At 34.9% G+C, this 15690-nt stretch overlaps 2 protein-coding genes across 3 annotated transcripts; both read left to right on the top strand.

The window, feature by feature from the left end:
- Positions 1–588: 588 nt before the first annotated feature.
- Positions 589–8262, top strand: LOC110371836 (uncharacterized). 2 transcript variants are annotated; one of them, XM_021328243.3, is made up of 7 exons: positions 589–746; positions 2779–3021; positions 4919–5045; positions 5481–5624; positions 5701–7239; positions 7441–7632; positions 8071–8262. In XM_021328243.3, the coding sequence occupies exons 2-7, from the start codon at positions 2914–2916 to the stop codon at positions 8214–8216; spliced, it is 2256 nt and encodes a 751-aa protein (XP_021183918.3). In that variant the 5' UTR covers positions 589–746; positions 2779–2913; the 3' UTR covers positions 8217–8262. The 2 variants fall into 2 exon arrangements, with proteins under 2 accessions (XP_021183918.3, XP_049697026.2); XM_049841069.2 differs by having other exon boundaries at positions 590–746; positions 2849–3021.
- A 2207-nt stretch (positions 8263–10469) lies between these two features.
- LOC110371798 (monocarboxylate transporter 9) lies at positions 10470–15671 on the top strand. The gene is made up of 6 exons (XM_021328188.3): positions 10470–10833; positions 12607–12865; positions 12950–13291; positions 13373–13969; positions 14627–14818; positions 15460–15671. Exons 1-6 carry the CDS (start codon positions 10753–10755, stop codon positions 15618–15620), a joined length of 1632 nt encoding a protein of 543 aa, XP_021183863.3. The 5' UTR covers positions 10470–10752; the 3' UTR covers positions 15621–15671.
- Positions 15672–15690: the final 19 nt, after the last annotated feature.

The raw sequence follows: 15690 nt of genomic DNA, 5'->3' as shown, positions 1-15690 counted from the left end.
TCATAGTTTATAGTTTGAAAAAGATAAGTAATTATTTGTTCGAACATCCTAAATTAAAGCCTCGGTTTGTATGGAACTTTGATAAGATCAAAGCTCTATTTGTACATATCGAGAACGTATAATGGTCATGCTGGTAACAGAATATAGTTCGATAGATTAATAAAAGATGGCGCTAGCGGTGCGATATCATAATTTGTTTGTGAACGGCGCTGCCAACGTTTTAACCAATACAATTTTAGTGCGCCAAATTCAAACCCTCGATTTATTTTTATCGTTACTCTTAAATGCTGTATGAAGATTTTTTGTCTATCTATTTATTTATTTGAGATGCCATTTATTACATTAATTAAAGGAAAATTCAGCCTACAGAAGTTTTGAATTATACATGTGGGTAGAGTGGTACCTATCTTGAATATCATTGAAATAAATATAGGCCTACGCCTAGCCTTCGTCCGCAAATAATGTAAGCAGGTTATTTTGTCACTAGTCTTAACTAAATCTCTTTATGAGGTACATAATTATCATTTACGACTTGTTGTTAAAGTAAGTATCCGTTTAGCGCTAAACATTCATAGGCAGATAAGTAAACTTCGCATTAACATGTTTCATTTTACGGAAGCACGCACTGCGAGCGTGTCTTGGAACGCGTCAATAGCGCTCAATTAAAACTCGTAATATTTTTCTATAAGAAATCAAGAAACGAATTGATAAGGGAAATGTTTTCGCAGTTTTAAATAAAAACAAAGGTAAGTATTGCTCATAATTATAATATAAATGTGATTCCATTTATTTATTTATTTTTATTTTGTAGTGTCCACTTAAAATTAATTATTCATTTCAACATCATACTAACTAAACTCTAACTAATATTTTTCATATTATAACCGGGATTTTCCCAACCCACAAATATTACTTCACACATTTAAATACATTTTAATGTACCTAAATATAGGCCTGGTTTTAGTTATAAAAACATCTCCAATAAAAGTAATAGGTACTTTTAATAATTAATAAATATTTTTTAATCTGGATGTAATATAGTAACTTATAGATAGTAATCTAGCAGGCCACGATCTGTACATAAAATTAATTGAGCAATGTTGGAAATCAATAGAGTTGCTTAGTTGTATGGATATATGTAACTCTTATTCATTCGAAGCAACTTGCAGAAAGAGTGGTTCATAGAATTTGAGGTCGGAAATCATCAGACATCAATAAAATAAAAATAAATAAAATAGATGGCCTAGAAGCAATTTATCATAGCTATATAAAACGAAGGCCTCCGTCGCGTCTGGGTGTCTGTTAGCGATAAGCTTGGAAACTGAAGCATCAGATTTTCATACAGTTTTCACTTATGAAAAGAGGATCGTTTAAGTTGGATGGTTGCTGGATGGATGTACCGATGCAATTGGTTGTTATTGACAAAGTAGAAGAAGCAAGATTTTGTGATTTTCACCTTTAGTGGGTTTAGTCTTCTAGTGTGGCTTTAAGATACTGCAGCTTTTTCGTTACTAACATATTATCTACTTTACATGCATAGTTAATCAACTTCATCTAAGTAGGCGTAGTTATAAAGTATTATGAGAAACGTGAAGTTCCTAGGTTTTCCGACAGGTTTATTATAATCACAGGAAAACTTTATCATAGGTACTTATTCAACAGCTGATTCATAAATCATTCAGGTATTATGTAAAGACCTAGGTGTTGTTTTCTACTCTAGTTTTAATTTATTCTAGTTATGTTTTACCTACGTTCCTATCAGCTCTATGCATTTCATGGATTCAAAGTGGAATCGATATAAAATTTTGATCTTCATGAATAACAATTGCATTCCTTTTTATATTAATGCGAATCTAAAGATGATATTTTTATTGACTTCTGGCTGGAAAGTACCTATATGAATATCAACAATCCATATTACTTTTTCATGTAAATCATCATCAGGTTTCAGACTTCTACCTCTAATACATACCATTATTTATTTGACATGAAAAGAATCATTCTTTATCTCGGAAGCGTGTTGTACTGGAATTATCTCGCGTTACGTAAATTTTTTGATATTCGTTATAAATATTTGTATGTCTGATGACCCCAATTATAATTTGATGTGTTTCATGGCGAGCTACTTAAGTTGTCACGCTTACAAAGACTGATATAACATAAGGGCGTTGCTCAATTACTTCGATAATGATAAGCCGATAAACATTTTATAGACGAAGTTATTGATGCTCACTGAAGTTTGAATTCGAATGCAACTACATAATGCTTTAAATACTTTGAACTGCTTCCGCGAGAGAGATTAACGCATTTATTGCGGCAGCGACGCTACAATCCTTGATTAAACATGCAGATTAATATAAATACATCCAGGATGTCCTTCGAAGTATACCTATGTCAAATGGGATTGGATCAATGGACATGGTCAGGGTTCATTTCCCAAAAATTATGCCTAATTATGGTATTTTTACATAAGTACCTATAGCATCGCTATTGTGTTCGTCGAATGATCCTGGCGCATATCCATCCAATATTCTATTTGATCCACAGGTACATCAAGGGACACCCTGTATATAATATGTACATTGTACATAGTTGTGCGTCTACCACACGTCTATAACCATGGCATGCATGAGGTAGATGCAGTTTACTAACACAGATTTACACAGTGTGCATTTAGATAAGACTAGCGACGGGTACACACCGGCCATACAAAACGTTCAATGGCTTTAGTCATTCAAGTTAATATGTTTGCATAGTGAACTAGTCTCTTTGTTCCAGGAAACATTACATGCCAACTCATTTGATTCATTTGTCATATTAAAGTGATTGCTGTTTTAAAACTTATCAGTTTCGTCCGCAACGTAAACGGAGACTGTAGTGGGCTTCGCATAAGCGCCTAAGATAACTTAGAAAATGACAAAGGCTAAGAAATTAAATACGAAGTTGAAGAAAGAAGGGGAGTTCATCCCTCCCGATGGTGGCTGGGGATGGATGGTCGTCGTTGCTGCGGGATTTTCTAACGTAAGTTGTTCTCTTTTATATCTATTTTTGCACTTCCACCTAGTATTATCAGAGTATCTAACAAATGAGCATCAATTAACAATGATGCAGCCATAGGTATTGTGGTACTCAACGAAGCCGGCAAATTACAAATGTTGCTCTCTACGACACTTATCTATGTGTTTATTGCATAGATATAACATTTTGTTTTATAGCCTGAACAATAAACACAGGCAAATGTAATCGTATATCGTGTACTTTACACGCGAGCTCTCACTATACCGCCACATGACTGACCTTACCTAATTTTGCGGCTGTGCTACATGTGCATGATCGTACGCGATAGTGGCATCTGTTATTCTCCGTATGGTATTTTAAGTTACTTCGTTTATTAATGAAGGTTTCACTGTGGTCAATGTTTATGCTAAATTCTAAATGTACCTGAGATACTTAGGCCTGTTCCTTTGTCGGTGGCTCGTTTATTATTTTTTAAGGGAGAAAGAAGCACAGAAACTGGCCATATCAATCCTTGCATAGATCTTACTAAGAATATGTACTCCTTATGTAGGCCCATTATCTATATCCCAAAATGTTTGATGTTTCTAAGCATTTTTTATTATTTTCTGGGATATTCATTTTGTTGTCAATTATTCACCAAAAACCCCTTTTCCTCCATCAGAGTCCCTCTTAGGGGGAAAACTGAACTTTCAGTAAAAAATGAGTCCAGAAATCGCCCTTTTCAGCTTTGCGTATTCCATTTACTTACGCATAATTTGAGATCAATCATATGGTGGGAGGAAATTTGATTATCAGAACATAATTACCTACTGAAATACGTCGAGCCTTAATTATAAATGTGCAGTTATCAATAACAATACAATCGAGGTTTAAGATGGATTGGTGACGTATCTTGATATATTCTTTGATTAGCGTATACCTAATGAAGGATAAGTTTTTATTTTGCGATAACGTCTGCATCAAAACAATAAATGAAGTAGATGCTACTGTTTTTTTTATAGATTGTCTGTGTATATCGTCCCTTTGCAAATTGAAGATATGGAACTGTCGCATTTACTTTCGCTTTTCTACATTGATGTTCCATAAAACCAAGAACACGTAATAAAACTGACCGTTGTAGAACAATAATTTTATTCTCTTCATACACTTTATGTCTAAGTCTAGCTTGCTGTTAAGGAAAATGCAGAAACAAACGTGCATAATCATGAAATACTCCATATGTTATAGCTGTTTATGGCATTTATTGTGATCTCAGAAACCGCGGAGAGTCTATTATAAATTATTTAAGCGTTCATTAGCTAGATAAAGGAATAATACCTAGTTGAATAACGGCTAGTCGTTTCTAGTCCGTTGTTAGGCCACGTGGTTTTAACTTGGAGTGTCTAGACTTTTCTGATAACTACTAAGTATTCCGCTAAGCGAAAACTACGTTTTGAGATAAGGAAATACTTAGAATTTCAGTTGAAAGTAGATTATTTATGTGTCATACACTCTCTGGTTTCGCTTCGCTTTGAAGCTTTTCACTAAAGAAAAACTAGGGAAATACCTACACAAAACTAGATACCTTGGTAATCACAATGCGGAGACAGAGAATCCTTATATTGCTAAGACTACCTACGGAATAAATACTAATTACTTACCTAGAAGATGCTCTATAACGATCTACTCGTATTTATGTAGTCGTGTTTATTTATAGAGATTAATAGTTTAATAGTCTTTATTTACGTCCACTTGCTTTGATACTGAGCTACTAGGTACCTGATGTTGCGACTGATATTCTTCTTAAATATCCACTTAATCGTCATAATCATATGTGCCAATCGTCGTCCACTGCAGGCCACCCACAAAGAGCGCCTGCAAAGTCTTATTTATGACTGATTAGTAAAATGTCGTGTTCCAGCTGTCAGCATTGCCGATACTGCAACAGTTCGGGCTCCTGTTCCGGGACAAGTTCACCCGTCTCGGCATCAGCAGTTCGGAGACGACCACTATAATCAACATGAACTCTGCCCTGACCTCTTGCGTCGGTGCGTGACGCGCCTTGCATGGTAACTCTCTGATACCATACCGGCCCCTACATAATTAGCTGTCATTACAACTATATCTATACCTTTATCATCAACAACCAATGAAATTACTCTACAAACTTCGATCTGTTTACAAAATTTGTTTATTTACCTTGTACTAACATTACGAGGATTTAAAAGTTATCATAAGTTATCACCGTGTATAAAGTGTAATTTTGCAATAACTATGAAATTAAGACTCGTCATTACAGTAATATAAACAAAGATGAACAGAAGAAAAAAGTGGTGCTAATGATCGATAAACATAATGAAAATATTTTGAACACTTGAATTTATCAGAATATTGACGTAGACTCCATGTTCTTCCACGCATTCATACGAACATTGTAATCTCAGAACTAACTTGTGTAACTTTCCCAATTGTTTTCATTTCAGGTTTAGCAAATGGTCCTGTATTCAGAACATTCACCTACAGACAGGTGTCTTTAGCTGGAGCAATAATTGTGTTCGTATCTTTGATCTTGACCACTTTTTCTTACAACTTCCTCACCTATCTTATATCGTTCTCAATATTGTACGGTAAGTCACTTTTTCACAAGTTCTTATTCATAAAACGTTAGTTCCAAATGAAAAAATGTTATTCTACTGTTTTCAGGTGCTGGCTACGGTATAAGCAGTTCGGCGAATGCCCTTGCTCTAAACACTTACTGGAAAAACAGAAGAAGGTTGGCAACTGGACTATCATGGACGACGACTGGTCTAGGGCCAATCCTGTGGCCACACATTATCACAGCTCTTTTCGCAGCATTTGGCGAAACGGGAGCAATTCTTATTATAAGTGGTATTTCTTTACATGCCATAGCTGGTGCTTTATTACTTCAACCAGTAGAATGGCACGCTAAAAAACCAAACGATAAAGATGAAGATCAAGAGAAACTGTTAAAGACCGAAACGAAAGATGCTCCGGTCGAGAACAAAAAACAAGAGAGTGGATATTTTAGCCAAGTATCAAAATTTAAGAATTTAAGTGCATTTTCAAGTCAATATCTATACAATGAGGATGATCCAGTGAATCCTGGTTATGAAATCACAGACCCTGGTGTTCCAATGATGTTGCGTGCCAATGACGGCTATTTTAGTCAATCCAGGCAATCCAAAAGCAGACTCTCTTCAAGAGAAGGCTCGAATAGAAATTCTCAAATGAATTCACGTTTAGCGTCAAAGAAACCCTCAATGACGAATTTAGTTGAAAATCGTTCACGTAAATCGTCAACATTGTACTTAAACGAATCTAAGAAAAACTCGGCTGCGAATTTGGGTGCCCTGGCTCAAGAGCGTGATACTTATAAACCAAAACGAAAAACCTCCATTACTCTGGAAACGCAAATTCCTGAATCTGAAATAGAAGACTGTCCTACACTGAAAGCCCCACAAGATTTGAAAGCCGACGAAAAAGCTGTGGTGGAAAAAATCGATCCAGCGCATGCTAAAGTTATAGCCGACAGAGCTGAAAAACATTTTGCTGGGAGTAAAAGCATAAAGTCATTTAAAATGGATGGTCAGTACGGTGAAAAGTATAACAAAGACAATCATAGTAATGTATCTCTTAGAAACCAAAATAAGAGTGAAGATAATGATGAAAATAAATATTTGAAAGATAACCACAGCAACCAGTCGTATCGTACACGACACAGGAGGAAATCTAACAACTTTAATTACGAAAGTGAAGTATTAAAACAGGCATCATTAAAATTAGAGCAATATTTAAAAGAAAGTGAAGACAAACCAGACAAAATAAAACTTTTGATAACACCAGTGGAGGAAAATGAAAATGATGATGTTTTTGAGGAGAAAAAAGAGGAAGAGGTCGAGGAAGACGAAGAAGAGGAATTAACGTTTTGTCAAAAAGTTGCATTGTTCTTTGACTTAGATTTATTGAAAGACTATACTTTCATCAACTTGATGTTGGGCATTACGCTTGCTAACTTTAATGAACTAAACTTTTCAATTTTAACACCATTTATTCTGGGTGATTATGGGAAAACTAAATCTGAAGTAGCTTTATTTATGTCACTTCTGGCTGGAGTTGACATTTGTGTGAGATTCTGCATACCATTCGTTGCTGGTAAAATTGGATGGGACAACAACTCATTCTTCCTTTTCGGAGTAATGTCCATGGCTATGGGAAGAGTAGGTAAGAAAACTTCAATTCAATTTATATAACATGTTCTTCTGATTATTTCAATGGTTATCTAGCATTTTTGGAGTAATTCTTTAAAATCGTTGAAGCTCTTCTGATACTAATATTAGATGATGAACTTTGCTATAAAATCCTTCAAGAATTATTTGTAATGTGCCTGTTTCTTATTACTCATCCAAGCTTTCATTCTTTCAGTCTTAGCATACTGTCAGAAGTACTACGTAGTTCTTCTAGTGGCAGTAATGATTGGCTTCGGCAAGGGTTTACGAACTGTCTTCATGGCTCTGGTCATACCCACCCATGTGCCACTGCATAAACTGCCTGGAGCGACTGGGATACAATTGATAACTGCTGGAATGGTGTACCTATCCTTAGGACCTGTTGTTGGTAAGGATTGCTTACTTTCTGTTATGATGTTAAAAATATATATTTATAACTGGTCGTTATCTTTTACCTCCTATAGCATATAACAGTTTTTTTTTGTTTAGAACATAGAATTATAAGGCTATTGTGAAAAACTACTTCTCTGCTGCTTATTGCCCGAATATGGGTTACCTTCTGAGTCTGATCTTACCTTTACTTAAGCTAAGATTCTTCATTCGCTCTTGCTGAGGGATGTCTGTCATATTTATCATCTTATGTCTCCTCAAAAAAGTTTATTATTCTAGAATCAAACTTATTTACATTTTTGACGTTCATATGTGCTGGTAAAGGCCAAAATGAAAATAAAGATTTGACTTTTTTGACTATTCAGCTGCTGCATTCAGTGAAACTGGAATAAAAAAAGTGATAGCAGATAGATTCTAACGAATATTTTTTTTGCAGGTTGGATAAAAGACAATGCGTCTACGGCAGTGACGTTACATTGTCTCAACATATTCACTTGGCTAACAGCCCTATCGTGGGGACTCGAGAAATTCATCACAGCAAGACGACACAAGAAAGTTGAAGAAGATGATGTTAAAGCTTAATTAGAATAAGTGTTTTATATTTTAGTAAATTGTATCTTATTTTTTACTGTGTATTTTGTTTAATTATCTTCAACTTGATAACAATAACGATATTATCTGAATAAATTCTAACAAGCCAAATTTGGGCATCTAAGGGCATGAACATGACATATTAATTTAATTTAATTTTTGAAAATCACCGGGTGTAATTTCGAAGCACCAGACAATTATTTAGAAGTGCATGAAAACAAACAAAAAGCAACAAAACTCGATAAAGATACGAATATAAATAGATTTTGAGAAAGAAAGTGAAAATGAAAAAGGATGACACTAAATAATAACGATGACACTAAATAATACGACTTCTAGTTGTTCCTTTATCCACTAATAGATTTACAGCGAGATGAAGGAAATACTTAACCTTTGTATGACTATAGAGCAATGATGCATCATTGGTTAATGGCGGCCGGATTTTGATTAACCCGTGTCGTTTGTACCGAGCAATGGCAGTGTTAACAGGTCAAACGGAATTCGTCGGTGCGCAGACGCATCTCTGACGTGTGTGCCCTTTGTCATGCGTGTAACATTGAAAATAGTGAAAGTGAAAATATACAGTGGAATTTTTGTGTTGTTGTGTCAGTGAAAATGTGTCCAATAAGGAGTGAAAAGTACTTTAAGATATAATAGGTATCCAAGTCTATTTTCATGTGTAGGATATTTATAAAAATACCCCTTCTAAAAATACATGTTGGACTTTTTACTATGGTTGGCGCCAATGTCTATTATCTGAGCAATCATTGATTGATAGATACACTTGCATTGTTTTTTTTGTAGGCACCTTAATTATTCGAATTGAACTCGAACTTCTGAAACTTAGTCTAGACAGTACAACTATAAGAATAGAATATTCTAATGTATTGCCTGCACATAAAATATTTAAATGATAAATGTGCAAAGTTCTGTTAAGGTTCCTAGTGTTTTAAAAGTTTAAATTACTTAAATCTACTAGACAATCCAGGTTTGAAAAAAAAACATACTAAAAATATGCGGGACGTAAGACTGAAATTCTATATTTCATTATTTTCCCCTGACAATTAGATAATGGTGCACAACGAGATTACGAAATGAGGTCATTTCAACTACAATCTTATGAATTAGTTATTAAATGATAACATAACGTCAATATTACAAGGTACATAAAATATAGATGGCATAGTTTTACACCTACAAATCTCATAGTTGGTATCAATCATCGAACTAATAAGTTATCCATTTTTCTGCATAAAGAAAATTATGATAACAGATCATCCCTTGAATTTCCCTTTTTGGTTCGTTCCTCGACGACGGCCTCGATTTCTCATTCTCCTCCATTCTCTAATTTCCATTTTGGAAAATTGATCAGTCAATTCTAACTAAGCAATAATTGTTAGGTACTCTCGTGGAACTCTCGTTTATTGTCTTTTGTGCATTTACTTACAAATGGCTATTTACATTTGATTGGACCTGTGCCTTGTAAAAAAAGAGGCAATAGCTACTTTTCAAAAATTATGCTTGAAACATAAAAAAAAAGATCTTATCAATAAAACGATAATCCCCATTAGAAATGATTCTTATGCCACAATTTATCGAAGATAACCGATGATAGTGAAATTAAGACTGCGTCACCGTTTAATCGGCGATTAGGTTTGTTCAACGGAGCGGAGGTAATTTTGACTATTCCATCAATCAACTTGTATGATAATTCTGACCTGTTAGCTTCATTAGTAGAATTCGTCATAATGATTGTTCCAAGCTGCTTCAACCATTAAAATGCGACCCTAATAACTTATTATCTTGGTCAAATAAAATAATAATTGTATTTACAAAAGTATTTAAGCCAAGTTGTTTCGTTTGAAAAAGATAGCAGGATTTTATGAAACTCCTTCATAATTGTAGACGCATTGAAAGGCTTTTTACAACACGTTACGCAACACCTGAGTACAGTTCAAATAAAATTTTGGGTTAATTAACATGACATGTTCGAATCAGTCGTCAAATAATAGCTTTCCCACAAAAACATGAAAGAAAGAAAATGACGAATGCTCAGAATGTTATTTCTATTAACTGATAACGCTTAGGATTAATGTAACTAACTGGTCAAGTAAGGAAAGAAACTCAAAACTATTCTAAAACAAAAATAGCTAGATCCATTGATTTTGATAATTGACTGAGATAGACCTAAATACGTGTGAGCACGTAATAACATTTTAACGATAACGAGACACATTACTAAAGTCAAACCGATAACGAATGTGAATATTTGCTATGCGCCTACAGTGTCTGTCATCACACTACACAACATGTACACGGTGCTCCGAACATTCACGTATTTAGTTTGTTGCTAATCAAATTGAAATTGAACCAGAGGTCAACAATCTTTATTAAAACAACTGTGAAATATTCAAACAAGTGATGGAAAATGTGCCGTATTTGTGATTTGACGTTGTTTTAAAGTGTTATATCATAATTAGATATAAGTTTTGTTTGAAGAAATGTGATTAGTGATTCTGAACTGAAAATGTCGAATGTTGAAACAAATAAAGTCCCCCCTGATGGGGGTTATGGATGGGTCGTGACTATAGCTTACGCTATGAACAATGTAAGTATATTTTGTTATAACATTCACTACATCTTTCCTAAAAATAATTTTAGAGATGCTTTAAACTCAATAAAGCACTTCAAATTAATTAATTTCACTCATCCTTCAATTGTGTTCATTATTGAGACATTTTACACCTAATCAACCATCTTAAACCACCGCACGTACAAGTTTATCATATTTAATTATAATTACCGGACGGGTCTTATCAATTAAATAGTGGGTCTTATTATGTATTACTCTCACGTTGAAGAAGTTTTGAGACACACTAGTCATGCGTGAACAAATTTGTTTAAAAAGTCTTAAAATAAAAACAACATTTGTATCGTTCTTATCAAAGAATGTTTCTTTAACAAAGACTTGTGACCAGAAATAGCTGTAACTAGGACATCAACCTAACAATAAATAAGGCTGAGTAAATGAATGCTGTAGTGGTCTGGAAGTTACGGAGCCCGCATGTCATAATAAAGTATGAGGGTTCAAACCTGATAAACCAAATACTTAACTGTCTTCTCTAAAGATGCAGTCTTAAATTTTGGTTGACTAACGATGAATATTATAAGTAACTGACCTGGATGGATGTATAGGTATCAGCGCAGTTGCTAAGGATAGGTTAAACCTGAAAAGTGTTTTTCTAGTAAGAATTCACACATTTTCTATTTTTACAAGCCCTAAGTAGTTTAAAACAAAATAGGCTTTTAATATTCAGTAGAAAAATGAATCTGCCAATGTAAGGCCAGATGAAGCCATCAATGTTTTCTAGTCAGCCAAATGAGATGTATTGAGGAAAACAATAAAACAAAACAAAGTTAAAATAATCAAAATTTTATTTTATGACATGATATCTGGACGAAACAATAAAATATTACGAGACAAATGCAATGACAGACACATTCAATGCATCAATCTGTTTGGTCCTTTGACTAGTTACAGTAATGAATGGCCTGTTCAATAGTCTCTGATTATGAATAAGTAATAAATTGTATTAGTCAACGCTGGACAATTTAAGATATTTCATGAACTAATCACCAATCATTATGTAATCTTAAGAACAAGCCGATATCATTGATAAAATTTCCCAAATCATAAAAATATTATAATATTTGACATAATATTGGCCGTTTATCATTCTGGCTAAGTTAGCGGCTACTAAGCTTTGCAGGTTTTGTTTATAATTTCAGCCACGTAGCGTAAATGGAATCCTAATTGCATAAAATAATGGCAATGTAAAAGGATGACTTCAATTCTTAGATAACTTAAAAAATGCTACAAATTCCAATAATAATCTTCGAGGAAATAAAAAAAAATTGTAATCAAAATTAGAATAAATGTAATATCCATAGGAAGATTTTATTATAACTGGTACTTACTCCTCGCGTCTGAATGCAGTTAATTATAACTCTTAGGGTCAATTCACACTGAAAGAGCAGCGGCCGGCAGCGGCCGGCAGCGGCCGTAATTGCAAGGGATTGAGCGTGAGCGCGGCGGGCCGCGCGGCGCCGCGCGGCGCCGCATCGCGCCGCGCTCTTACATTTTCCGTGCTCTTACGGCCGCTGCCGGCCGCTGCTCTTTCAGTGTGAATTGACCCTTATTGTAATCAAACTGTAGCTTAACATTAGGTGTCGTGTTCATTATTTCCAGATAACTTATTTGCCATCGATTTCCTTAATTTTCTTGCCGTCCAGTTTCGTGGACATTAAAATCTTGTTCTTGTTATTTTACTAGATAGGTGTACTCTCTAGCCTTACTTACGAAAAAAAATCTAATTTTCAGGTGGTTGTGCTACCCTTAATCGCAGGATTTGCTTTGGTGTTGAACGAGACTGACCTAACAGCTACACAAGTAACCTTTGTAATTGTATTAAACCACAGCATTGGAATGCTCTTATCATTTTTCGGAGGACCCATGTTGAGTCGTTTCGGGTACAGAAAGGTTGCAGTACTGGGTGCAATATTTATATCAGGTGGTCTAATGATCATGGCTGCAGCTACAGAATTCTGGCAGTTTATTTTATCTTACAGTATTATATGTTGTAAGTATATTTCATAGATAGCGTTGGCATTAATAGATTAAATTGTTGCATAATTGTAAAACTTGACATCATCTTTGATTTCAGCAATGGGCGTAGCTGCAATAATGGCAGCCTTCACGTTAGCAATAAATTCATTCTTCAAAGATAAACGAGGAAGAGCTGTCGGCGTGGGCATGTCTATAACAGGCTTAGGGTCTATATACATGCCCTTACTTATGAGCTTTTTGATGTATACTTACGGATGGAGATACGCAGTATTAATTATAAGCGCTATTTGTCTCCACTCACTAGTAGCAGCATGCTTACTCAGGCCTGCTAAGTGGTACTTAAAGGACCCACCAACCTCAGAAGAAGCGATGCCCCTTAATAATGAACCAGAGGCAGATCTACCTAACGGCAGTATAACTCCTTCATCTAAGGCTGTTGGTACGTTCCTTTTTATCAATTGAATATATTTATTTGATGAGTTTCTCATAACGAATGGTAAGTATGAATTTTTGACTGCAGGTATCGCTTCACTACCACTGCTAGAAGGATCTGGGGAAAACGGTGTGCTCCCATCAAAGAGTTTATCCATGAGATCTCTAAATAGTAATTCAAGCTTGAAAGCCAGAAATGCCATATCGCACCCAGATATACTAAACAAACAGCAAGACGTACCATTGTCAGAAGCACGATACAAGTGGTGGGAGTCTCAAGAAATAAACCTCAGCAGTTCAATTAATATATTTAATGAAGCTGAAAATCTGAAAACCAATAATACTCAAGAAAAAGAAGTGATTAAGGAAAAAGAAAAAAAGGGTTATTTCGAACATTTCGTCCAGTTCTTTGACCTAACACTTCTGAAGGACCCTATATTTGTAAACATTGTGTTTGGTCTGTCAATAGCTGCTTGTGTAGAAACGAATTTCTCACTGTTGCTACCTATTATTCTCAAAGACATGATGAAGTTTGAAACAAGTGATATAGCAAAACTAATGTCAGTCATTGGTTTCTCGGACACGCTATTTCGATTTGTGTCCCCTTTCATCGGTGAATGGTGCAATAAGTCACCGAGGATCATGTACATGGTCAGCTTGCTTATGATTATCTTCACCAGAAGTAGTAAGTATCGTGATAGCAAAGATAAGTTTAAATCAATTTCAGGATTTATCTTTTGTGTTTATATCAGCGTTGGTACACTTAGTGTAAATGACCGTCTGCACTCTGTATCATTGTCTTACGGTAATGATAAAGGTGTAAACAAATTGTTTATACTAAATTATATCAATGACATTCAAAGGTCGTTAAACTGTTTTTATTTAAACATTGCTTTGTTAATGCAAGAATAATTATTGATGTATGCAAGATAGGGTTCAAGTCGTATTTTACTACTGATACAGTTGGAGACAAGGACGTTTCATTTTACAATTTCGTTATTGCTGAAAGTCAAATTTTAAAGAAACTTAGTTTTCTTCATGACGGGGAGATATATTTATTGAGGAATCTAAAGTAGGGATTATTAAGTGGCGCAACAACTGATAACACGAATTACATAAGTGTTACTTATAAATGAAGAACCTAGTAGTTAATCATAGCTTATTTATTAAAGCCAAAGAAAAACTCGTGTCACTTAAATGCAAAGCTGCTTTTGAATTCAGCAAAACTCTGTCCCAGTCAATAGAATTCATACTTTAACTCCCTACGTAGTCTCTAATCGAACCAAAAATCTATCAATATCTGAGTATGTCGCTACAAAACCTCTATTTATTTCTCTTTCAGTGATGCTGTTCACATCATCCTTCATGGGCATGCTGTTCGTGTCCCTAGCCCTAGGAATAACCAAGGCTATGAGAACAGTGTACGTGAACATTGTGATTCCTAACTACGTGCCCATCCATAGACTGGCGTTCGCGTCCGGGATACAAATGTTCTTCAGCGGAATTACTATCTTCACTATTGGAACTTTATTGAGTAAGTAGCTGTTTATGGTCATTGATAAGGTTGTGGTTCCTACTCCCATCATCCTCCGACCCTTTTTTCCCAACTATGTTGGGGTTGGCTTCCAGTCTACCTAGAGGGTTCCTACTCTGTTGTTCTTTAATAGCTGTAAAAGATGGAAGCATTATGAATAATGCACCAGATATAACTATTCTAATCGCAATAGCTCGTGGGATATAAGTAGGTGCTCTAACCTCTTGTATAAATATTGTCAGTGACATATTGGCCTTAAAATTATATCAAGGGATACCCAATACGGTTGTTTTCGTTAATTAGTTTAAACCTAATTAAGCGTCTGCCGTTATCATTTTAGTATATTGATCTTTGATCTGAAATATTAATTTCATTGTTTTGTCCGAAAACGACAAATATCAAAAAAATATGTTAGTTTTGAGAAAAAGATACTTCCGAACATATGTAGCTACTTATACATATACTGATTTATCACTTAGTTTTATTTTATATCTAAATTAGCTCTTTGTTTTCCTCGAAATATTTCCACAAATTCATTTGTAAAGATAAACATTAAACTCTAGTGTGCTTCTTTCCGCATAGATAAGCTACTTTGGAACTGCTTTCAGATTTATCTAAAATACACTTTTGTATTATTTCAGCTCGTGTTCGCGAAGCTTCTGGATCCTACATAATGCCGATCATCGTGCTGAACTTCGTGACATTCATCACCATCATATCTTGGAGTGCAGAGTTCATCTACTTCAGGTTAAAAGACCGCAAGCAACAGGTGGTAGACCAGAATGAACAACCAGCTGCATAGTACCTAATCCTTCTACCTTTGTACAATTATAGCTTAAGTATATTTTATTTTCAGAAGTTAATGACTTTCA

The sequence above is a fragment of the Helicoverpa armigera genome, chromosome 10 (assembly GCF_030705265.1).
Source record: "Helicoverpa armigera isolate CAAS_96S chromosome 10, ASM3070526v1, whole genome shotgun sequence".
Classification (NCBI taxonomy): domain Eukaryota; kingdom Metazoa; phylum Arthropoda; class Insecta; order Lepidoptera; family Noctuidae; genus Helicoverpa; species Helicoverpa armigera.
This window is presented reverse-complemented; position numbering and strand designations above follow the sequence as displayed.